General features: G+C 43.6%; 1 protein-coding gene across 8 annotated transcripts in view; it reads right to left on the minus strand.

Annotated features, from left to right (window-relative positions):
* Positions 1–26,329, minus strand: part of KMT2C (lysine methyltransferase 2C) — a 200,245-nt gene that overhangs the window by 55,021 nt on the left and 118,895 nt on the right. For 7 of the 8 annotated variants that reach the window (XM_044292878.1, XM_044292880.1, XM_044292876.1 and 4 more), the window contains 11 exons: positions 26,043–26,096; positions 24,532–24,744; positions 21,680–21,808; positions 18,589–18,708; positions 15,255–15,385; positions 13,466–13,643; positions 12,986–13,090; positions 12,504–12,551; positions 9,220–9,357; positions 7,332–7,364; positions 7,082–7,225 (listed from right to left, as the gene is read on the minus strand). In XM_044292878.1, coding sequence (XP_044148813.1) covers positions 7,082–7,225; positions 7,332–7,364; positions 9,220–9,357; positions 12,504–12,551; positions 12,986–13,090; positions 13,466–13,643; positions 15,255–15,385; positions 18,589–18,708; positions 21,680–21,808; positions 24,532–24,744; positions 26,043–26,096 — 1,293 coding nt within the window. The remainder of the gene's footprint in view (positions 1–7,081; positions 7,226–7,331; positions 7,365–9,219; positions 9,358–12,503; positions 12,552–12,985; positions 13,091–13,465; positions 13,644–15,254; positions 15,386–18,588; positions 18,709–21,679; positions 21,809–24,531; positions 24,745–26,042; positions 26,097–26,329) is intronic. The other variant, XM_044292875.1, reaches the window with a different exon arrangement.

Genomic DNA, 26,329 nt, shown 5'->3' on the forward strand with positions numbered 1-26,329 from the left:
GGTGGAATAGCAACCAACGGAAGCGCAAACCCCCGGTAGGGAAGGGGGTAGCGATAGTCAGAACCGCAAGCTACGGAAGTGTAAGTACCCACTCAATGGAGGGGGAAAAACCGACGGCAAACACTGCACCCAGTGGCAGTGCAAACGCTTTACCTACGATCGGGAGTAACATATCCAGTAAGTACTGTACCCCGAGGTCATGCAATACATCACCCATCGAAGGGGGTAACGCACCTAGCAGGAACTTGCATATTAACGAGTTCTGTACTCTGTGGGAGGTGTCATCATCCCCCCCCCCAGAAGGGTGTAATGCGTACGTAAACACTGCGACAGCAGTGAGAATGCCATCATGCCACCTAACAGACGGTTAATGTATGCTGACAATACTGAGCCCAGTGGAACTTCAATTCCGCCACTCACAGAAAGAGGGACACCTTGCCGGCATTGAGGCCAATGCTAGTGAGGTCAGTCCACCTCAGGAAGGAGGTAAAACCCAAATTAAGCACTGTATCTAGTAGAAGTGTAAATAGTGCCTAAGGAAGGGGTTAATGCATACACCAGAACCGGTTAACACGGACGTAATCTAGGGACCGAATAACTGTCCTGCCTCGGCCCGCTCGTGCGCAGTTCCACTTCTCAGCCTCTAGCCATGGCTGTTGCAGGTTGCGGCGGTGTTGAAATAAGAACCAAACTACCCGGAGGTGGAATGGAACTAAAGGTCTGCTTACCGAATGCACAGACGGTGCTGTAGTAACCAAACGACCCAGGAGGGTGGATTGGGAACTTCCAGAGGTCCCCCGCTGAGTTGCGCAGGGTAGAAACTCAAACAGACGCCCCCGGAGGGTGGATGGGAAGTTTCAGTTGTCCACAACTGGATTTGCGCAGTCGGATATTTGCGCAGTAGTAGCACCATTAACCAACCGGTCTCAGAGGGCGGATCGGGATCCTCCAGATGTACCCCACTGGATTTATGCAGTTGGAGCATCATCAACCAAACGGCCCGGAGGGCGGATTGGGGACCCTTCGGATGTACCCACTGGATTTACGAAGTTGGAGCATTATCAACCAAACGGCCCCAGAGAGCGGATTGGGATCCTCCAGATGTACCCCACTGGATCTATGCAGTTGGAGCATAATCAACCAAACGGCCTCAGAGGGCGGATTGGGATCCTCCAGATGTACCCCACTGGATCTATGCAGTTGGAGCATTATCAACCAAACGGCCCGGAGGGCGGAATGGGAATCTCTCAGATGTACTCCACTGGATATGCGCAGTTGGAGCATAATCAACCAAACGGCCTCAGAGGGCGGATTGGGATCCTCCAGATGTACTCCACTGGATTTTTGCAGTTGGAGTATTATCAACCAAACGGCCCGGAGGGCGGAATGGGAATCTCTCAGATGTACTCCACTGGATATGCGCAGTTGGAGCATAATCAACCAAACGGCCTCAGGTGGCGGATTGGGATCCCTCATACGTACTCCATTGGAACTTGTGGGCTGAGGAGAGCAGGATCTGCATGCGCACAATTTTAAAAAAAAATTTTTTTTTTTTTTTTTTTTACTAATTTTTTATGAGGACCTAGCCCGATATGGAGAAGGGCTGTATACTGCAATATAAAGGCACATTGTGCCTGCAGACAGAATCTATAGAAAGCAGGGGCCTGAAATGAGGGAGGAAGTTCCGGCCTAGAAGGCCGCAAAGCCGGGGACTAAATTATCACGCCGGCCGACCGGGACTCACCGCTAGTCAGTACATAGCGAACCTGGATCGATGTCCGGAATGCGGTCACCTGAGTCCGCTGACCACGTAAGCCCATCGGAGGAGTAAATATGCGTGGCCGAAGAAATCAGAAAGAAATAAAACGGTAGGCCCAAATAAAGCCGGGGCATAAATTTTGCGGCGTCCGGCCGAGTAGGGAATCCGTTCTGCCTGCTCTCCCGGGACGGCTTAGTGGACTCCTGAAAAGGGAGCCGCCGAGAAGGTGCGTCGCTTGGCCGACCGGGAAGCCCACCCGGTCGGTCGGAGAGCGGGGTCACCGGAATAGGGCGCAGAAGGCGCCTGTTTGTAGTCGGGAAGGGGTGAAAGTAAGATGCCGCGGCCGTGGAAAGGGATTAACCCTTTCTACTGAGGTGAGCTGGGCGATGGGTGGAGGATTCCTCACCCCCTCAAGAAGGGGCCATGTGAGGGGGACAGGGAGGGACAGTAAAACTCACCAGACTTCATCTGTGTTCTTCACCCATAGTCTTGTACCAGCAGGGCCACCCCACGACCGCTGGCACCAGGCATCAGGGGTCCATGTAGAGAAGGGCTGGGGAGGAGGTGGCCCTCTTGCTGGCGGGAAGCAGGGGAGCTAGGCTGCCCTGGTCCACTTTGTCTTCTTGGGGAGGCAGGGCGGTGGAAAGGCAACACCGGCCAGCCTCCCAGGGGGACAGAGACGCATGCGAATCTGTGCCCCTTAACCTAAAAATAAAATAAAATAAAAACAAAAATCGTAAAAGAGCCACCCTGCTAAGCAGGGAGGTCTGCCTCCTACGACACTAAGCTAAAAACTGATATGCTCTCTCCAGGCTGGAGGGGGTATAGCCTGCAGGGGAGGAGTTATCACTTTTCAGCCTAGTGTCGCCTCCTAGTGGCAGCAGCAAGCTATACCCACGGTCCTGTGTCCCCCAATGATACCAGCGAGAAAAAAGGTTTCCCCACTGGATAACCGCTTCAAGTCATCTGTGCAAAATCAAAAGGAGATCCTAAATGCATCAGGTGTCGGAGTAGTTTGAGGACTGGGAGACACTGGAAAACTTTTGTAACCCACCATAGTCTCGAATACAGTTTGATACAAAACAGTCGGACCTAACACTAAGGACTGTGTGATCTACACACCCTCAACTGTTACCATACCATCTTCTGAAATGTATAACTTTTTTTTTTTTATGAAATCCATGTTCAGCCTGTGTATAGTAATACTTTAGAAAAAAAACTTTTAAAACAATGTCAATGTGTCTGTGTACATGAGCGTTGTTTTTCACGCATCACTTGTGTGTAGGGTTGTTTCAATACCATAAAAAAAATATTGCGATCCTCGATACCATGCAAAAAAAATATATAAAAACCGCCCAAAAAAGGCGTGTGCATTCCACATTTTATGGAACGTCCTGCACATAATCAAACAGTCCGATCCTATTTTTTGGGGGAACAAGGTGACAAAAAAATAAATAAATTTGCGAAACGCATGTTTTATTTTACGGCGTTCACCGCATAGTAGATTTTTTATATTTTAATAGTTTGAACTTTTCAGACGTGGCGATATGTAATATGTTTATTTATTGCTTATATATTTTATATGTAAAATTGGGAAAGGGGGTGATTTAGGCCTCATGCACATGACCGTGGTGTGTTTTGCGGTCCGCAAAACACGGTTGGCGTCCGTGCGCGTTCTGAAAATTGCGGAACGGCACGGAAAGCCTTTAATATAAATGCCTATTCTTGTCCGCAAAGCGCGGACAAGAATAGGACATTTAATATTTTTTTTAGTGGGGCCAAGGAACGGAGCAACGGATACGGACAGCACACGGAGTGCTGTCCGCATCTTTTGCGGCCCCATTGAAGTGAATGGGTCCGCATCCGAGCTGCTAAAACGGCGGCTTGGATGCGGACCAAAACAACGGCCGTGTGCATGAGACCTTATACTTATTATTTTGGCGTTTTTTTTTTAAAACTTTTTATTTAACAACCATTTTCCCCCTTAGGGGCTAGAACCTGTGATCTTTTAATCCCTTGTCCTATTCACCCTGATAGATCTCTATTAGTGTGAATAGGATCTTACACTCTCCCTGCTGCCCTGTGCACACAGCAGCAGGGAGCTGACCATGGCAGCCAGGGCTTTAGTAGCATCCTGGCTGCCATGGTAACCGATCGGAGCCCCAGGATTACACGGCTTCGATCAGAAGCTGCCACTGCCACCAATAGGAGGAAGTGAGGGGACCCTGTGGCCACTGCCATAATTGATTTTAATACTGGGGGGTGGGGGCGCACTGCGCCACCAATGATTTTAATACTGGGGGGTGCACTGCGCCACCAATGATTTTAATACTGGGGGGTGCACTGCGCAACCAATGATTTTAAAACTGGTGGGTGCGCTGCGCAACCAATGATTTTAAAACTGGTGGGTGCACTGCGCAACCAATGATTTTAAAACTGGTGGGTGCACTGCGCAACCAATGATTTTAAAACTGGTGGGTGCACTGCGCAACCAATGATTTTAAAACTGGTGGGTGCACTGCGCAACCAATGATAACTAACGTTTAATATACATTACAAATACAGGCGGCAGAAACACATTGCCGACACCTGACCTATGACAGGGAGCTGCGGCACCTGAGAGGTTAATTGCTGCAGACGCAGCGCCCTGTCAGACGTCGGGTGTCGGCAATGTGTTTCTGCCGCCTGTATTTGTAATGTATTAAACCCTACTTGTGTGTTGTGTGAAAATCGCAGCATGTTCTATATTCAATTAAGTGCAGATGCAATTTGTTTTTCACTGATGGTTGCTAAGGGTACTTTCACATTAGCGTTTTTCTTTTCCGGAATAGAGTTCCGTCACAGGGGCTCTATACCGGAAAGAAGTGATCAGTTTTATCCCCATGCATTCTGAATGGAGAGTAATCCGTTCAGGATGCATCAGGATGTCTTCAGTTGAGTCGTTTTGACTGATCAGGCAAAAGATAAAACCGCAGCATGCTACGGTTTTATCTCCGGCCACAAAAAAAAAAAAAACTAAAGACTTGCCTGAATGCCGGATCCAGCATTTTCTTCCCATAGGAATGTATTAGTGCCAAATCTGGCATTCAAAATACCGGAATGCCGGATGCGTCCTTCCGGTCTGCGCATGCACAGACCGGTAAAAATGTGAAAAATAGATTCCTGGGCGCCACTCCGTTCGCCTGCTGTGGCCCCCGTTGTATTCTCCCACCTGGTATACTAATTTTAGCATCGGAGCAATGAGGAGGAGACAGAGTCTTTCTCTGTGGGCGACTCCCTGTCCCCTGGCTGTAGCGCTGTCCAATCGCAGCGAAGAGCGCCACAAACAGGGAGAAGGTGAGTTTTTTTTCTCCCTGGCTGTGACGCTCTCTGCTGCGATTGGACAGCTCTACAGCCAGGGGAGAAGGAGTCGCCCACAGAGAAAGACTCTGTCTCCTCCTCATTGCTCCGATGGTGGCAGCTTATCTCGCAGGGGAAAAAAACCTCATCTCCCCGACAGAGTTGGGAGCTTCCCATAAACAAAAAATAATAATTTCAGGTTCGGCTGAAATACACTAATGTGTATGGGGGCCTCTTACCACTAGACAAAAGGAGAGATTTTACTTTATTTCAGTCTGAACTGATGAATAGTATCCGAAAGTAGATATAATAAGGGTACGGTCAGAAACCTCATCCACATGCAGTGCATAAGGTTCTTAACTTGACTAATAAATACTGGGTAGGTGCACATGATTACTGCCAAGTATTTGGCATGTTGCAGTTCTGTTTGATCAATTCAATGGGGCTAATCTGCGTTTGGCCACCTACTGCGGTTTCTGTGGCAAGAACCAAGATGTCACTTCTGAAATCCCCTGCAACGCAGAATTCAAACCCGTGGCGGAAAAATCTGCGAGCATGAGAACTCCGGTTACAAATTCCCACGGAACGCAATAGTGTGCATTGTAGGCAGATATCACTGTGGAATATTCAACTAAGGCCACAATCACATGCAAATTGCGAATCCGCAAAACATGGATACCAGACATGTGCGTTGCGCATTTTGCGGAACGTACATTGTCGGCCCTATGAATGAAATGTCTATTCTTGACAGCGATTGCGGACAAGAATAAGACATTCTCTATCTTTATCGTGGGACAGTGGAATAGAACTATGGATGAAAGGAATGGGTCCGCACCCATATGCAAAATTGCCGAACGGATGCAGACCCAGAACTACGGTCGTGTGAATGCACCCCAAGTCTGTGTGACATGTCACACAGTGAACATACCCCGTATCGCAAAACCATGTGGCCATGAATTAATGTTGATGGCTGCTTGGTTTTGTGGGTTAACAATTAGAAAACCACTCTCCCATCCTTAGGTGGGTGTGATCCTCAGCCATCGCTAAATGGGACAACATCCCGAAAATGGGGTAGACTTGCCAGTCTATCTGAAACATGTATCACTGAAGTTCAACTCACAATTGGACATGGCTGACAAATCAAACACAAATGGAAATATCAATGGAGCACAGTTTGTGTGGCGCTGTTGCCTATGCCAGGTGATACAACCCTCCTTACTTAGGAGACAACTGTTCCAGGATTAAATTCTCATACCACTGGATCATATGGTGCAGCATATAAAGACTTGAATCCCAATATAATCCTTTTTCTATTTAACTACTCAACATGGACATGCATTTCAGGAGCCTGTAGGCACAGGTTACCTGGTGCCTTAGACTCCAACTTCTCACATCTGCCACCCTCTGCAGACTTCCCCTTGTCCCTCCCTGGGAGGCCTTCTAATTAACACAAATACAAGTTTATATATATGAAGACACACTGCTTAGGATATTTCTAAGCCCTTCCCCAAGGCGGCCCACAGGCACAGGCTTATTCTGCCTTTAGATAAATCCAGCTCTGTAGATATGTAACTGGACAGAGCGGATCACAATTTGTGTACTAAAGTAAAACTGCAGAAACAGGAGTCAGTCACTACAGGCCCTTCGCCATTAACGACGGATTCTTGCGGGAATCTATGTCGTCAGCGAGGTAACCATTTTATAACCTACAGGGCGACGATTCTATTGTAAAAATCTGTAGGTCACGCTATATGTCTCCGTGTCATCTTTGGTCCCCACTGCCATATTGGAGATTGGTAGATTTGAGCCCACAAGCTTCCACTACCACCGCTAAATAACAAAATGTGTCCTGAAATGCCTCGGCCGTAAAATAAGAGACACAATTTTGTTGCTTAAACAGTTGACTGTGTGAATGGAGACTTCAGAAACACCTTCACCTGGCTTTTAGACAGATGACAGGCTAGAACCAGGACTGAGACTTACCCTGGTTGTGCAAAGGCAAGAGCTGTGTATGTGGAGAATGAGGATGAACTGAAGGTGGTGGCGGTTGTGGCAAAGATGGCGGATGGGTGGCTACAGGACTCAGCACAGCAGTAAATAAATCTTCAACATCTTTTCCTTCAAGTTCTGCAAACCCAACAAAAAGAGTAGGAACCAAACATTTTTAAGAAATATTTTGATGAAAATTTCTTGAAGCCATGATAAGTGTACACCAAAGGATGGTCATAATTACCTGGAATTTTAGACAGTTTCTCCAAAATAGCACCTAAAGGAGGGAAAGAAGGAATACTGAAACACGTGGGAATTGTGTGGTTATAACCATAACGCTAAGTTAGACACTTAGGCTACATGCACACGAACGTTGTTTGTTTCCGTTCCGTTTTTTTTTGTTTTTTTTTTCATTTCAATGGGTCCGCAAAAAATGTGGACAGCACACTGTGCTGTCCGCTTCAGTATGTCCATTCTGTAGCCCCGAAAAAAAAAAAAAAAAATTAGAACATGTCCTATTCTTGTCCGTTTTAGGCATTGTTATAATAGATCCGCAAAAAAAAAAAAAAAAAGTAGCGATTTTACTTTTGTAATAGGAGAGTTTTTTTTTCTTCGGATCCGCAATTTGCGGACCGCAAAACACATACGGTCGTGTGCATGTAGCCTTAAGGTGGTGTCATACAACCTCTTTGAAAAATGCTGCGTTTTTATGGAGCATATGCCACAGCCAGATGTTGCGGTCTGCAAAACACGGAAACGCAAAAAATACAGATGGCGTCTGTGTGCATTCTGTATTTTGTGGAACGGAACAGCTGGTCACTAGTAGAACAGTCCTATCTTTGTCCGTAATGCAGACAATAATAGGACATGTTCTATTTTTTTGCAGAACGGACATAAGGAAACGGAATGCACACGGAGTAACTTCAGTTTTTTTGCGGGCCCATTGAAATAAATGGTTCCGTATACGGTCTGCCAAAAAACGAAAACGGACATGGAAAGAAAATACGTTTGTGTGCATGAGCCCTAACAAACAGGAAATTATAAAGCAACCTACAAACACTGCGTTTCTTGTACTGGTATTTTAAAGGGGTTGTCTCACTTCAGCCAATAGCAATTATCATGTAGAGAAAGCTAATACAAGGCACTTACTAATGTATTGTGATTGTCCATATTGCTTCCTTCGCTGGCTTCATTCATTTTTCCATCTCATTATACACTGCTCGTATCCTTGCAGTCCAGCAGTGGTGGTCATGCTTTCACACTACAGGAAAAGGCATTGGCTTCTCTGGTGGCTGGGACTGCGGGAGTGTACATAGGCCACCGCTTTTTCCTATATTATGCAAGCATGGCCACTGCTGCTGGATTTCAGAGCGGCTGTAACTCCTTGATACAAGCAGTGTAAGGCTACTTTCACACTGGCGTTTTGGTTTCCGTTTCTGAGATCCGTTCAGGGCTCTCACAAGCGGTCCAAAACGGATCAGTTATTCCCTAATGTATTCCGAATAGAAAAAGATCCGCTCAGAAAGCATCGAAGTATTATCTGAACGGATCCGTCTGTGCAGATCCATGACGGATAACCGCACCAAATGCGAGTGTGAAAGTAGCCTTTAATGTCATGGAAAAATGAATCAAGCCAGTAAAAGAGGCAATATGGGCAATCACAATACATTAGTAAGTGCCTTCTATTAACTTTCTCTACATAATGAATACCATTTGCTGAAGTGAAACAACCCCTTTTAAAGGGCTTCTGTCACCCCACTAAAGTCATTATATTATTTTTATATCGCAGTATAAGGAATTTAACTAGCCCAAAAAAAATATATATATATTTAGTGGGGTGACAGAAGCCCTTTAAGACCACTTCCTAACATTTTTTGCTCTTTTAGCTTTTTTTTTTACTGAAGCATGCTGTGGGTGTTCACCACTGACTTCTCTATATGATAAAAGCACTGGGGAGAAGCAGCAGCGGCAGTGCGGGGACAGGAGCGGCGCGGGGAGCCAGGTAAGTATATTTAGGGAGAATGACAATTGTGTGGCTCTGCCATTGCTATCATTATAAGTCATATAAGTCAAGGATCTGCATGAGACCACAGAAAAAAAGGCAAATATTTAAAGAGGGAAATCGCTTTTACCGTCTGTAACCATTTTGTCTAGTTCTGGGCTGAGAATGCCATCCAGTTGGTCCTCGCTTAAAGGTCGGGAGCTCCGGTGGACATTGGTGTGAGACAGAGATGAGGAATCATCTGATATGGAACCTAAGTCAAGCCCCACTAAGAAGTAAAGGAAAAGATTCTATAAGCTTCCAAAATGAAGATGTTTGCTCAATGCAATCCCTTAAAACAGGAATGGGCAAACTGCGACTCTCCAGTTGTTATAAAACTACAACTCCCAGTATACCCAGTCTGCCTACAGCTATCAGCAGGGCATGATGGGATTTGTAGTTTTACAACAGCTGGAGAGTTGCCCATCAGTGCCCTAGAAGAGGAGACACCCTCCAGACGAGGCATTTTGACAAAAAAGAGAAGACAATGTGATGTATCCTACAAATGAAAACCAGAGAGAGTGCTAGGTTTCAGCTCCAAAACACCCTCCAAACTAGAGTAAGGCTGGATTCACATCACCGCTTCATTTTCCATTCTTCAGATCCGTCAGAAGAAAAAATGGATCCTGTATTGTAAGCATTTGATGTGCACATTTTGCATCTGTTTTAGCCATTTCAGTCTGAGATCTCTTTTTTGAGATGGAAAGAAAAGTCCTGCGCAGAATCTCAGGCGGAAATAACTAAGACGGATGCAAAATGTGCATAATGGATGTTCAGGATTCGTTTTACATGGATCAGAAGAACAGAAAATGAAATGGTACGTGGTACGGTTATCTTCATACTCACATTCTGACGCTGTGCTCCAACAAACCAGCAGTAAATGCATTGAGAGGACTCCTGAGCTCACACACATAATGGAGAGGACTCGAGGAGGAGACCTCTCAATGGCTTTTACTGCCGGTTTGTGGGAGCACAGTGTCAGAATGTGAGTACGAGGAGAAATATTAGTTTGGGGGCTGTTTTGGAACAGATTCCCTTTAAACTAGAAAGATGAGCACACATACATGTATATAGAGCCTATAGGAGAAAAGGCCACTGAACTGTAACTCAGGAGTAGTGCAATATTAGGCTTGCAATGGATTTATAAGAAACTAAATCTATATATATTACACACACACACACCTATACATACATATATACACACACACTCAAACACAAACTGGAAAATGGTGTTCAAAAGCAATCTGCCACCAGTGACCTCCCTATCAAACCATTTGCACAGACACATAGCTGTGGTTCACCTAATTAAAACGTAGTTTTTCTTTTTTTGAACTGGGGCACCATTCCTGAGTTACGGTACTTTGCTTAATATGTAAATGAGGCCTTTATTTCACCATTGCTCTTGTTGCACCTGAGCTCTGCTCTTGTTGCACCTGAGCTCTGCTCCTTCCTGTGGCCAGCCCCTCATCAGGTGAACCACATCTATGTGTCTATGCAAACAGTTTCATAGGGAGGTTGCTGGTGACAGATTCCCTTTTAAATGTGAACTCTTTAAGGGGGATGTCCAGGATTTTTCTACTAATGGTCTTATCCGCAGGACAGGCCGTCAATATCCGATTGGTGGGGATCCAACACCCTGCACAAATGCCGATCAGCTCTTTGACGGTAGCCTGGTTTCCATTCACTTCAATGGGGGCAGCGCTGCAGTAACCAGCTCTGTCCATTACACAATGGCTGGAGCTGGATAGTCTGGGACTGTAGGTACACCTGATCGGTCAGGGTGCAGGGCAATGGATTCCTGGTGGTCAGATATTCCTATCCTCATGATATGCCATGAAAAATATCTTAGAAACCTCTTAGGGTACTTTCACACTAGCGGCAGGACGGATCCGACAGGCTGTTCACCCTGTCGTATCCGTCCTGCCACTATTTCGCCGGACCGCCGTTTTGTCCCTATTGACTAAAATGGGGACAGGGGCAGAGCTCCGGCGCAGCACGGCAGTTCGCGGTAAGAGGCCACCGGAATAAAAAAAAAATCGGACATGCAGTACTTTTAGTCCGGCGGCCTTTTGCCGTGCACTGCCGTGCTGCGCCGGAGCTCTGCCCCTGTCCCCATTATAGTCAATGGGGACGGGGCGGCGGTCCGGCAAAATAGTGGCAGGACGGCTCTGACAGGGCGAACAGCCTGTCTTATCCGTCCTGCCGCTAGTGTGAAAGTAGTCTTAAAGATAAGTGTACTTGTCCTGCCGCTAGTGTGAAAGTAGCCTTAAAGATAAGTGTACTGCAGCATTAAAATTGGGCTGCAGTGCAGATTTTTTTAATCCACAACATGTTAATTTCTGTGCAGATTTTTACTCCTTTTCATGTAAAGGGGTGAAATCAGGCACACAATCCACACACGTGTGCACCTAACCTAGCAATGCTTTTACCAGGAGGTTAGAAGTCAAATGAAACATTAGTAAAAGAAAAACAATATATGCATACTTAAAGGGAATGTGTCTATGTGGCTTTACAACAGCCACCATGAGCCATAGACACAATGGCCAGCAGTAGATAAGTTTTGACTACCACCTATTGTGAATGGTGGATAGGCGTTATCTATATAAAATGGTGATATCTGTTATTCTAATCTTGCCCATCTTTACAGACCAAGAAGTGGCACCTTTTATGCTTAAGGCCTTATTACATGGGCAGATTATGGTTAAGATGATAGCTAACGAGCATTCATCTGGCAGTTTGATACCGCCACTAATTACCCGATGAACGAGCAGTTCATCTAAATATTTCAACATCTTAAAAACATCCTGGTTTGCCGTTGGCAGATCACGCTGTGTAAAGGCGGCGCTCTGCTGGCAAACAATGAGGCAGTATAGGGACGAGCGATGCATTAGCGATCGCTCATCCCTATACTGAGGAGGAGATCGATTCATGTAATAGCAGCGGTCTCCTTCTCTAGCAAGCAGGTGATTGACGGGAGGGAACACTTCTCTTAGTGGGCAGTGTGAAAACTGGAGGGAAATATTTTATTTTTAATATGGATAGTAAAATGGAAAATTAAAAAAAAATCACCAAAAATCCTTTCTGTTGATTTTAACACACAATTGATTTGAACAATAGGTCATTTTCTGATGAGACACCACATTTAAATCTAATCAATTTAAGTATATACCCTTTTAGAGTAAGACTGAACAGACAAATTATCTAATTCTTAACATTCTAAGAATATTTATGCAGTAATACATTTATATATGTAAAAGTTTTAAAAGAAAAAGAGAAAAAAAATATATATAAAAAAGCGTGTTGCATGCATGCAAAACCTAGCAGGCAAAGACTGTTTATGAACCACCTACTACTGGTGTTTCTGGTTCATCTTACCAAAAGGAGAGGATGAATTTTCGACCTGGAAAGTGCATAAATCAAGACCTACAAGACCCAAACCAGATAAAATGGATGATTATAACAAAGAAAAAGAGTGGAAGCAAATGTGTCAAGCAGCATGCAGAAAATCAATGCGCAGAGCCAAATGGGAACATAAAAAATAAGCACAAGAGGCGGCAAGCTGTTCTCGGGAAATCAAATCAAAAGAAAGATCCACGTGCCTTATCCATAGACTTTTTTTTGTAGTAAAATACATCTATGGAAAGGTCTAATACAAGGGTCAGCAACCTCCAATAGGCTGGCTGTTGTGAAACTACAACTCCCAGGATGCACACTTGCTCAGCTGCTCACACAACAGAGCAATGCCGAAAGTTGTAGTTTCACAACAGCTGGAGGCTACTGATCCGGTCTAATACTGTAACATATGTACAAATCAATAGCACACTGGGCGTCAGGAGAAGATTCTTTACAAGACATACCGGTTTGACTGGTAGACTTCGCAAGATCATCTGAAAGTATTCCAAAAATATCATCTTCTGTATTCAACACCTCAGACAGTTCAGCTAAAGTATCTTGAGATCCACCTAAAATAAAAATTTAAACCGAAATCTGCATTGTGGACATATACTGTATTTAAGACCCAGCATGTGGCAGAGGTCCATAGAAACATAATAAAACTGCTATAGGCTGCAATGGTAACTCATCACAGTCTATGGAAGAAGTGAGCTGAGTATTGCATGTTCAAGTCCCCTATGGGGGTCAAATTATGGTGACAGGTTCAGGCGGTTACTAGGGGTGCGCCATGCTCTGGAAATCACAAGAAGTCTGGGGTTGTGGATTTCACTAATGTGATCCTCTGTAACAGCTTTGCTTGCCCCTTGTCAGTATTGCCTTTGTTTTTTAGTTTAGATAAAGGTTTATTTCTACGTTATAAAACCTGAGGTACTGACTTTCCTTACCATCTGTATTTTTTGACGGCGTTGCTGCTGAACTGAGCAAGGGGTCCGACGAAGGATCCAGAAAAGTGGAGTTCAGATTTGCTTTATAAAACATTGTAGCGGCATTCTCAGAGCAGTGTTCAATGCTGGATTTGTTCTGTTTACTGGTGTCCAGAAGATTTCTCCCAAAAAAAGCCTCCTATGTAAAGAAAACAAACACAATAAACCTACGTTCTGGATAAGCTCAGGTTCATATTTATACAGTAAAAACACACTTCATAATCCTTGACAATTTACAGGTTGTTACAGGAATTTCACCCATTTGATTACAGTACACTGCAGGATGGAATAGCGCAGTCTACACCCTATTTTATTTGCAGTATTACTGACGTATGCACAGAGGTTGAAGGGATAATCTTTTTTACCACTGTCTGACTAATGGAGCCCTATGCAAACATTTAACGTGTATGGCTGGAGGTTTCCTGACATACACGCTCAACGTAGCCTAAAAGAGTAGTGCCATGTTTTTCTGTATCCACAGGATTAGAGGATAATTAGCTGATCACTGGGGGTCTGACTGTTGGGAACCCCACCGATCATGAGAACAGGGCTCTCGTTCCCTGGTTCCGATGATGCGGCAGGTTGTGTACAGGCACTGCCTCTCCATTCATTCTCTATGGGAGCTCCGGAAATAGAGTACAGTGCTCCGCTATCTCCGGCGCTCGCATAGCATACAAATGAAGCAGCAGTGTCATTCCATCATAATGGGGAATGGGACCCCCGTTCTTGAGATCAGTGGGGGCCCAGTTAGATCAGTTAGTTAGTTATCCCCTTTCCTGTGGATGTGGGATAACTTATAAACATGGAACAACTCCTTTATCCCTTAAACGCATCATGGCATATAGTTACGACATGGGGTGGTTTAAGGATTATGGAGTGGGCTCACACTATGTACCCACCTAATAAACATTGGGTGCCAGCTGTATAATAGTTAAAAAAGTAAAAAAAAAAAAAAAATTCAAATCAACTCCTTTACCAACTATACATCTTAAAAATCAACAATCAACAAAATAAACATAACAGGTATTGCCGTGTCTGAACTATTAAAATGTCAAAAAATAATTCCTGCACGGTATACACGGGGCGTGGCTTTCCGGGATGGGATGGAGAAACGCATGATTTGCAATTTTTGGTCACTTGAATAAAAAGTGATCCAATAGTTGTATGTACTCCAAAGTGGCACCATTAAAAACTACAGTAAGCCCCACAAATAAACAAGCCCACATAAAACTCTGGAGATAGAAATATAAAAAAAGTTATTCAGAATACAGTAGTGCAAAGAAAAAGTTTTTTTTTTTTAAAGTAGTAAAATATAATAAAAACTATATAAATTTGGTATCATTGTAACCGTACTGACCCACAGACTAATGCCATCATGGCGTTTTCTAGCACACAGTGAACATCGTTGTATAAAAACAAAACTTAAAAAACCTTGGCGGAATAGCCATCATTTTACAATTTCAACGAACAGAATTTTTTTATTACTTTCCAATACAAGCTATGGCAAAGTAAGCAGTGCCATAAAGAAATACAACTTGTCTGGCAAAAAAAAAAAAAATGTGAGGAAGGAAGAACAAAAACAAAAAATAAATGAAAATAAAATAAAAATAAGCCATGTACCGAAAGGGTTAACATGCTAAATAAACATAGCAATAAATAATTTCAACCAACACAAGTCGACACGTGGAACTGAAACAGGAGTTTTCTTAAATACAGTTCTTGCTCACTGTAACAACAATACAGCAACTACCTGTAGATACGCAGGGAAAGTCTCTTCTAATTTGTTCTTCTTTTTCCTGTAGCGCTTTTTTATTTTCTCGGTGTTATCAAAGCCAGTGATGCATTCGTCTAAAGGAGTCTCTGGCTGAGGTTCATTCCAGCCTTAGAGCAAACAGAAAACAGCAATAAGACACGGACAGGAGGAGTGTGGAACATGGGCTTCAGCTAAGAAAACCACTTACAACCATAGGGTAGGGGATTTTGCCATTTGTCGATTACTTTTTTGGTTTGGCATGCTTCAATTTATGCATTTACTGACTTATTTTTAAGGAAACCTGTCACCATGAAAATGCAATGTGCTGGCAGCATGTTATAGAGTAGAAGGAGCAGAGCAGACTGACAGGTTTGTGGGAAAGGATTCAGTAAAACCTGTGATTCATACAATTCATTTCCTGCTCATTCTGGGCCTTAAAGTCCAGGAGGCGGTCCTATCAGTGATTGACAGGAGGCGGTCCTATCAGTGATTGACAGGAGGCGGTCCTATCAGTGATTGACAGGAGGCGGTCCTATCAGTGATTGACAGGAGGCGGTCCTATCAGTGATTGACAGGAGGCGGTCCTATCAGTGATTGACAGGAGGCGGTCCTATCAGTGATTGACAGGAGGCGGTCCTATCAGTGATTGACAGGAGGCGGTCCTATCAGTGATTGACAGCTCTGTGTATACACAGAGAGGAAGGGCTGTCCATCACTGTGTCCATTTCACAGCAGGAGATTAAAGGGGTGTTCCGGTTACATTAAGTTGTCCCCAATCCATGGTGGGGGTCTTGCGGTAGGACTCCCACTGATCATAACAGAGGACTTATACCCAATGCAGCCCCAAGGAATCAATGGAGCGGCCGGTCAGGCGTGTGGCCGCTCGATTCATGTTAATGGGAGTTCTGGAGAAAGCCCGAGTACAGTGCAAAGTTGACATGACTGTATATGACTGGAGAAGGGGCACCTGGCATGTGTCCTGGACGGCTTTGCTTGTTTTATATGTCATTTCACTTTGTCTACTTTTATATCTTGTAAGCGCTGTTCCTTCTTGTATTGAAGCTTTAGGCCCCTTTCACACGAGCGATATCGAGTGTCAGATAAAACTGATCGTTTTCCATGGAAGTTGAATCAGTTTTGTCTGTGATTGCATTCCGTGTTTCAGGGCGGATGCTATCAGTTGTTGAGGCGTGGTATTGGCAAAGTTCTCAGCTTTTAACATCGGCCTGAGGAATTAGCTAGTATTGTCAGTTGAGTATCATTTTGGTGCATTTTTTGCAGCGATTTTTGTATGTATATACTTTCATCTGCACAATGTATCATTTTGTACAAGATGTTCTTGTGGTGCATGCGGTCCGCCCCGGCATCCTCCATTGTACGCATTTTTTGCATGGGATTGCCGTCGTCTGCGGACCGCATGCGGAGGAATTGCTCTCCCAGTTACAATGTCTGGGTTTGGGGCATTTCCACCCGTTTAGTTTTTGTCTTTATGTGTATGGAATGGGCCACTTTATTGTGGTGGTAACGTTCTTTTGCACCCGGTAGCTTCTGTGTCACATGGTCTGTTGTGGGTGCGGCTCACAGCTTTATTCTACCTTGGTGATACCACTATGGAGGCATGTGAGAGCCTGGCTGTGAGCTGGTTTCTAGCACTGTTCAGACCTTGTTCACACACCACGGGCAGGTTAGTGGTAGGACCCCATGCGTGCTGAGACACCGTGAGGTGGTGCATAAGGGGCTCCGATATGTTCCTGACTGGAAGATATTGGCAAAGGTCTCCGCTTTAAACATCAGCTTGAGGAATTAGCTAGTATTTTCAGTTGCGTATCATTTTGGTGCATTTTTTACAGTGATTTGTGTTTTATTGCGTGAAGAATAACAATCTACATCTAGTAACCATCAATGAAAAATGCATAGCATATGAACGCCTTCTGTTTTTTTTACAAGCTCCATTCATTTTAATGGAGCTAGAGCTTCGTGAAAACCGCACAATATACAACGTGCTGCGATTTTTCCTGAACGCAGTGGATGGTCAGTAAGAAACTATGCTCATCTGCACAGACCTACTGATATGAATGGGTCAGGATTCAGTCTGAACGCTATCTGTTCGCAACACGCATCGCATCTAAACGGAAAACTCGGTAGTGTGAAAAAGCCCTTAAAGGGAACCTGTCATGTGGATATTTGATTATAATCTAACTAATTATATACAATCATTAACTACTAAAAAGTTAGATGTATTCACTTACTGGTGTGACAGATGGTTACCTCATAATATACACACAAAGATGCTGCATGCTAATGAGCTGATTTGAGTCCAGCGTGACATCACTGAGTCCAGCGTTTTTTTAATTCAGAGCTATAGCCACTCCCATGCCCACCTGCTGCTGATTCATATGGAAAATAACTGTCAATCAGCAGCAGGTGGGCGGGGAGAGTCAGGAGCTAATGAATATTCAGGACTCATCATTATAAGCTGGAGCTTTTCAATACAAGATGTTGGCAGATTAACTGGGTCAATTAAAGAAAGTGACCCAGCATTTTGCTAAGAGAATCAGTCACTTATTTATGTTGCCCTTAGTTAGGGCACCATAAAATTGCTAACAGGTTCCCTTTTAAGCTTTAATATTCTGCCCATGTTTGCTCTGACACATCTGGCCTCCCCATCTCAGCAGGATGCTTTCTACTCGGACTCCGAGAATTGTCCCCATGTGCAGGGTATTGAGCACACCCTATTCTAGAGCTGCACACTAGGGATTTTTCCCTTTTCTGTCCCAAAGAGTTTCTTACTATTAACTGAGTTGCAGAAACAGTCGAGCGCACTTGCACATATAGAAGGGGAATCTGTCTCTATGCGTTACCCCACAAACTGCTGCAATGTGTGTAGAGGCGAAAAAAATGCCGATTCAGAATGCGATTTGCACTTCACTGGTCGCTGGAATTCCCGTGCAGTCGGCCTGCCAAGGGTCCGTGGGCTGATGGACTAGGAGTCCTCAAGTACAACAAGTCCCAGGGACACATAAGCATACAGTTAATGGACCCTTTGCACGTGATTGTGGGGGAATGCCAGAGATAACACCGAAAAAAATTACATATTCAGAATCAGAGTCTTTTCACCTATCCAGGCATTACAGTGATCTGAAGGTGGAGGGGGCTTTATGGTGACAGATTCTCTTTAAACTTAACGGTTATGTTGGCAGTCACCTAAATAAGTTGGCAAAAGTACACTTAACATGAGAACAGATTTTGTATGTGTGATCTGTTGATCTCTAATATTTCAGAAAATATTTTAAGAAATACAATTTAAAAGTTAGAGAGTTTACTTCCATACCTTCTTCTTTACCAGGCAGGAGTTCAGAAACGGAGCCAGAAGAATCCTTTCTAGATAAAGTCCTCTTAGACTTTCCCTGACCTGTTCGGCTTCTTTGGCGCACCATGAATCCTCCAATACCTAAGATGATAATGGATTTCCATTTTACATCAGGTATTGCCTAAAATAGCTGTTTCACAGGACGTTTCAGGAGAAATGTTACCATGAAGGACATTAAAGGCTATGTACACCTTTGGGGGCAATTTTTTCTTTATGATTACATTATACTTATTTTGAGCTAAAATATGATTTTTAGCCAAAAATAATTTAAATGCAATAAAAAAAAATTACTCCAAAAGGTGTACATGGCTTTTAACTATATGAGTGATCAGGGACTGTTGGGGTGACTGATACGGCAATATGCCAATATGACATTTCTTCTAGCGCCAGTGCAATACCAGACAGGCCATGGAAAAGAGTGGTCCAATTTCTAGAAGAATCCAATTTCATATGGGAGATTGCCATCCTATGTGGCGTTGTCTTTACTGGATGCTGTATAAACAATGTGCAACTACCCATATAAACCTCTCATGTAGCTGGAGTGCTTCTTCAGGACCCTGACATTTTTCACCTTAAGGACCAGGCCATTTTTTGCAAATCTGACCAGTGTCACTTAATGTGGTGATAACTTTAAAACACTTTACTTATCCAAGCCATTCTGATATTGATTTCTCGCCACATATTGTACTTTATGACAGTGGTAAAATTGAGTAAAAAATAAATAAAAATAATGGCACATTTACCAAAAATTTTGAAAAATTACCAAATTTCAATTTCTCAACTTTTATAATAGTTAGTAATACCTTAAAAAATAGTTATTACTTTACATTCCCCATATGTCTTCTTCATGTTTGGATCATTTTGTGAATGCCATTTTATTTTTTGGGGATGTAACAAGGCTTAGAAGTTTAGAAGCAAATCTTAAAATTTTTCAGAAATTTTCCAAAACCCACTTATTCAGGACCAGTTCAGGTCTGAAGTCACTTTCTGAGTCTTACTTAACCCTGGTTTCACACCTAAGCGTTTCGCAAACGCGCGTTTTTATGCGCGATTTTGTCGCGCGTATTTATGCGCGTTTTTTGTAATAGTAAACGCGCGTTTGGGTGATTGACAGCAGTGTTGTCCAAAGAGTCTATGGCCCAAACGCGCGTCAAACACGCCAAAAAAAGCTCCTGTACTTGTTTGAGCGTCGGGCGTTTTACAGCGCGTTCAAACGCGCTGTAAAACGCAAAAATGTGAACCAACCCCATAGGGAAGCATTGGTTTTCATGTGTTGCGCGTTTTACAGCGCGTAGGAACGAGCTGTAAAACGCTCAAGTGTGAACTTAGGGTAAAAGAAACCACCCAAAAATGACTCCATTTTAGAAAATACACCCCTCAAGGTATTCAAAACTGATTTTACATACGCCGTCTGTTAACCCTTTAGGCGTTCCACAAGAATTAATGGAAAATAGAGATAACATTTCAAAATTTCACTTTTTGGGCAGATTTTCCATTTTAATCCATTTTTTCCAGTTACAAAGCAAGGGTTAACGGCCAAACAAAACTCAATATTTATGGACCTAATTGTATAATTTACAGAATGTAAACTACTGTACGGGCACACAGTAGGGCGCAGAAGGAAAGGAACACCATATGGTTTTTGGGGAGGCAGATTTTGCTGGACTTTTTGACCCCATGTCCCATTTGAAGCCCCCCCTGATGCACTCCTAGAGTAGAAACTTCAAAAAAGTGACCCCATTTTGTAAACTACGGGATAAGGTGGCAGTTTTCTTGGTACTATTTTAGGATACATATGATTTTTGGTTCCTCTATATTACACTTTTTGTGAGGCAAGGTAACGAAAAATAGCTGTTTTGGCAACGTTTTTATTTTTTGTTATTTACAATGTTCATCTGACAGGTTAGATCATGTGGTATTTTTATAGAGCAGGTTGTTACGGACGCGACAATACCAAATATGACAACTTTTTTGGGATGTTTGTTTCAGTTTTACATAATAAAGCATATTTTTTAGTGTCTCCACTTTCTGAAAGCTGTAGTTTATTTTTTATTTTTTGGGGCGACTATCTTGTGTAGGGGCTCATTTTATTCGGGGTGAGATGATGGTTTGAGTGGTACTTTTTTCGGGTGTAGATGACTTTTGATCGCTTTTTGTGATGTAAGGTGACAAAAAATGGCTTTTGACAGTTTTTATTTTTTATTTTTACGGTGTTCACCTGAGGGGTTAAGTCGTGTGATATTTTTATAGAGTGGATCGATACAGACGCAGTGATACCTATTTTGTCTACTTTTCTTTTATCTGCTATTTTTTACAATTTGTTTTTACTTTATTTTGGGGGGAAAAAACTTTTTTTTTTTACACTTCATCTTTTGTCCCACTCTGGGACTTCACCTTTTGGGGTCTGATCCCCTTTACAATGCATCGCAATAATTCTGTATTGTGATGCATTGGCTGTAAGTGTATTACAGACTGTAATACGCTTACAGACTGTTTGCCTGTGAGATCCAAGGGGCTGGATCTCACAGGCTCTACCGTAAGGCAGCAAAAATGCCTAAGGAAGACATTGGGCTGCCTTCCCTGCCATCGGGTCCCCGTCACAGCAGCACGGACACCCGATGGAAGCGCCGATACCGGCAAGGACATCGCAGGTGCCGCAGTCAGCGCTGACCGCGGCACATCAAGGGTTATTGCGCCGGCGTATGTGATTTCACCGATGCCGGTGCATGCAGCAGGGGTCCAGCTATCACTGACTGCTGGGCCCCTGCCGTGGATCGGGCAGGTGCATCTCCTGCACCCGCCCGATCACAGCGCCGTACATGTACGGCGCTGGTCCTTAAGTCACGGACATCTGCTCCGTACATGTACGACGTGGGTCCTCTACGGGTTAATCTCAACCAGCTCAACACTGAACCCAGTACACAGACCAGGTTCAAGTAATGAAGCATGAAGATAATGGTGTTATGTCCACATAACTGAACAGAATTTTTATGATAACTGTAAAAAGAAAGAAGATAGAAACATTTTCACAGCCACAACAACAAGCCTCTACCTGGTCTGTATGGCTTTCGCTTCCTCTTCTTCATTCCATCCATTATTTCAGCACTTTTAGAGTCATCATCAATTGCTTCCCGCTCTGGACTGGAATCCGATTTTACATCACAGTCCATTAGATCACCCTCTAGAACACAATTGTCACATCTGATTACTACATATCCAAAGAAAAACATGGAGGTTCGATGTGTGTGCAGCGGTTCTTGCAGCATGTAGTTTATAATTCAACTGCCCTTTTTCTAATGGAAACTCATACCCTGGGTACTGACCCCCTGCTGGGCTGAAGCTTCTTATACCAAGGCAGACCCACTAAGCAACAAGCTAATTTTTCTCATGAGGTGGTAATAGTTTAATGCAATGACCCAATGTTAATGGCAATGTGGCGAAGGGAATCTGAAACACTAACCACCTTGTCTCAATGGAAGTTTAAAGGGGCATTCTGGTAATAATGATCCGCAGCCTCCCCCTTGAAGCGGATGATTCATACTTACCAGCTCCACACCGCTATGGTACTCTGAGGTCTCTCCGCTGTTTATATTCGGCTTTCCATGAGCATGATCATGTGCACCGGCCAATGATTGGCTTCAGCGGTGATGTGGCACCAAGCAGAACGTCACCGCTGAAGCCAGTCATTGGCTCGAGCGGCACATGTGACCATGCCCTTGGCCAACCAGATATACACAGTGATACATAACTAACAAGTCCTATTCTGGGGATCAGCAACCTCTGTCCCTTTTCTAAAAAACTACAACTCCGAAAATGCTCCATTCACTTCTACTCTGCTGTTCTTGGAATTTTCTTAGGAGTGCGTGCTGGGAGTAGCAGTTTCACCGCCGCAGGAGTGCCGAAGGTTGGCGATTCCTGTCCTATTCTATATATATCCATAACCGTAAGCAATACTCTATTCCTGATAATGCTCATGTGAAACAAGTGACAAGAGTACCGCCATTCCAGCATCACAGGGATGAGAATTGGAGCGTTAAAGGGGTTATCCGAGTTATTTTTTTGTTCTATGTTCCTAACTAAGCAAATGTCACAGCTTTCCAATTCACTCACTATCTCCAGGGGCTGGTTTCTCAGATTTCACTGGGGGTCACATGACCTGTGATGTCAGCTTCTCTCCCTGCTCTGATAAAGGTAGTTTACAAGCCTGTAAACCAGACATCACTGTGCTGGCCACGCCCCCCTTCACTTCTTTGCTAGGATACTTAACCCCTTCAGCTGCACAGCTCTGCAGGCAGTGAGGAGACAATTCTGGGCACTGGAGCTGATATACTAGAGAGAGCATTACACAAGAAGGTAGGGGGAAGATCCTGTGTGTATTAGCAGTGTCATTGTACAGCTGGGACATGTAGTCCTACACTTACAACATGCTGCAGAGTCTCCCAGCACTCAGGGCAGCTCTTGTATCCACTCCCTTAGCAGTGTCATTATACCACTGGGACTTGTAGTCCTACACATACAACATGCTGCTGAGTCTCCCAGCAGGCAGACATGTCACTCAGGGCAGCTCTTGTATTCACTCCCTTAGCAGAGAGGGGGAGGGGCAGAGATTGTTTTTATTGCATGTAAACAAAGGGCCAGAAAAGAACCAGGGAAATGAGGAAATATATCAGATTTTCAGTGCTATATTATTTTTTTCATAACTCGGATAACCCCTTTAATACTTCTAGTTTACAGCTACACTAGCACATATAGATGTAACTGATGGTAATATACGAAGCACCAGTACAGAATTTAGCTACACGAAGGTTAGCAGTCTTGTTACATGGCGCATAATGCTACTAGAATACTTTTGCTGGGAGTATAATCCTCCATTTTGTCACATTTATATTGGCCTTTATTCATTGTCATTACTGTGTATAGTGTATCACAGTGTATAGCTTATACCTGCTCTGCTGGCAAAATCACTGGATCAGTAAGATAATAGTTAGTCATTTTTAAATTATTAAAATTATGTTTTTAATGGGGAACATTAAAAGATATTAACATTGCGTCGACTGGAACAAAAGATGGAGACAGCTGGAGGACCAGAGCAGTCTGGAGCAGATAAGTATGAATGTTCTTTTGAAGGGGACAGGCCGTGGACATTTGATAAACATTAAAGGGCTCGTGTCATCTCAATGGAGGCATATAACTAGGATATGCCCCAATTGTGTGATAGGCATGTCCCTCATCTCTGTAACCCACACCTATCTCGTAAATAGAGTCGGCAAAGTCCTGGAGGGCACACAGCGCATGCGCGACTGCCCTCCATTCATTTTTATGGGGCCAAAAATAGCTGAGACCGCTTCCTGTGGACATGCTGTCTAAAAACTTACTTTCACAACAGAAACTGTAGCTCACAGCATACCAAGCACAGCACCGTACACTCTATTGCGGCTGTGCTTGGCCATTGCAGCTAGACATCTTTCAGTTGAATGGCACTTCGGTGGGGGTCCAACACCCAGGACCCCTGCCGATCAGATGTTTAAGAAGGCACCAGGCCTCGAAGTAGCGCCGCCTTCTCGCAGCTTTCCCTAGGCCATATGACGTCACATTCATCGGTCACATGGCTTAGGCACAGCTCAGCCCCATTGATGTCAATGGGGCTGAGCTGTGATAGCAACTACAGCACCCATCAAATAGACAGCACTGTACTTGGTAAGCAGGGAGAAGGCTGTGGCACTACTGCGAGCGCCGATGCCTTCTCAAACAGCTGACCTAGTACCCCCCCACCGATCAGATACTGATGACCTATCCAGAAGATATGTCATCAGTAAAAATATCTTTAAAAAAAAACCTTATAACTATCAGAAAACTCCTTTGACCTGACAATTACTACAGTTCCATCTGAATTATGACAGTCACCTCTACTATCATCCATCTCCCCATCTCGAGAATGTTCAGATTGTGGGTCTGGAGGGGTTTGCAGGACAGCCACACTGTTCTGGTTGATGATCTTTAATTTCAGCTTAGGTTTTGAACGCCTCCTGCGCGGTACAGTGATTGTTAGGCTCTGTAATTGGGAGAGCCCCGATTCTGTTAAACATACTCCATCCTGGGTGAAGGTTTTCAGAATATCTGAATAAAAGTAAGAAAACAAAGATGATTGAGATGTGTTTTAGAGATCTAAGGCTACTACATTTCTTAATGGACATGTGACTTAATTGATTTGCCAGTGTAGGGCTTGATAAAACAAGCGTACTTTAGTATTCAGAAAAGTCAGAATTCAGAAATGGTTATTCTTGGACCTGTTAGAAAGGTAAATGATGTAATCTGTAGTGAATGTAATCTCCTTACCAGTCACTGTATTTGTGAGATATAACCTCCCTTCTGATCCTTAGCCGTCATGTGACCAACACTGATCTTGAACGGACACAGGACAGGAATTTGCGGAACCGATCTTCGGTTCCGCAGCGCCGCAAAAGATAGAACATGTCCTATTCTTGTCCGCAGCTTGCGGACAAGAATAGGCATTTCTATGGGGGTGCCGGGCTGGTGTGTTGTGGACCCGCAACACATCACGGACGTGTGAATGGAGCCTATGGCTAACTTTTAATTGGAATCTCACATGTTTTTGATATTTTTAACCAAAGCTAAGAGAGAATCCCAAAAGTATGACGGAAAGATGCTTCTAATCTCTTTTGTAACCAACTCACATGTTCAACAAATAATTTGTGCCTTTTTTGGTTCTCACATTTGTGTTTTTGGTCTGTTACTATGGAGACAAATAGATCTGCATAGGAGCTATAAAATTACAATTTTTAATCTACTATTTGCACTACTATTCACAAAATTGTTTGCTTTTCATTTTAAAGGGGTTGTCTAACTTCAGCAAGTGGCATTTATCATGTAGAGAAAGTAACTACAAGGCACTTACTAATGTATTGTGATGGTCTATATTGCCTCCTTTGCTGGCTGGATTCATTTTTCTCATCACATTATACACTGCTCATATCCAGGGGTTATGTCCACCCTGTAATCCAGCATTAGTAGCGGTGCTTGCACACTATAGGAAAAAGCACCGGCCTCTCTGGTGGCCAGGATGGTGGGAGCGCACATAGGCTGGTACTTTTTCCTATAGTGTTGCAAGCACGGCCACCGTTGATGGACTGCAGGGTGGCCATAACCATGAAAACAAGCAGTGTATAATGAGATGGAAAAATAAATCCAGCCAGCAAAGGAAGCAATATGGACAATCACAATACATTAGTAAGTGCCTTGTAGTAACTTTCTCTACATGATAAATGCCACTTACTGAAGTGAGACAACCTCTTTAAACACATTGGAATAAAAAGATACATACATTCATCTAATATTTTATAAAAATGCTGAAGATGATCATAAAAAAATAAAAAAAGAACACAACCAATACTTACCAGGTTCTCTCATCTTCGGAACAATCTGAGCATCAATTGGTGGTTCACACACTTCTGATGAGAAAGGAATGAGGGAAAAAACTTTAAAGCATTAAGCTTGCAAACACATTCATGGTTACACAAACACTATAGTTCATGAGAGCAATAAAATTGGCAGGGAGTTTCAAGAAATGCATTACGATCAGTCGAGAAATAGTAATATTATTTAACATGTATTCATATTTTTCCTTAAAGGAGTTGTCTCACTTCAAGTGGCATTTATCATGTAGAGAAAGTTTATACAAGCC

Source organism: Bufo gargarizans, chromosome 5 (assembly GCF_014858855.1).
Source record: "Bufo gargarizans isolate SCDJY-AF-19 chromosome 5, ASM1485885v1, whole genome shotgun sequence".
Taxonomy (NCBI): domain Eukaryota; kingdom Metazoa; phylum Chordata; class Amphibia; order Anura; family Bufonidae; genus Bufo; species Bufo gargarizans.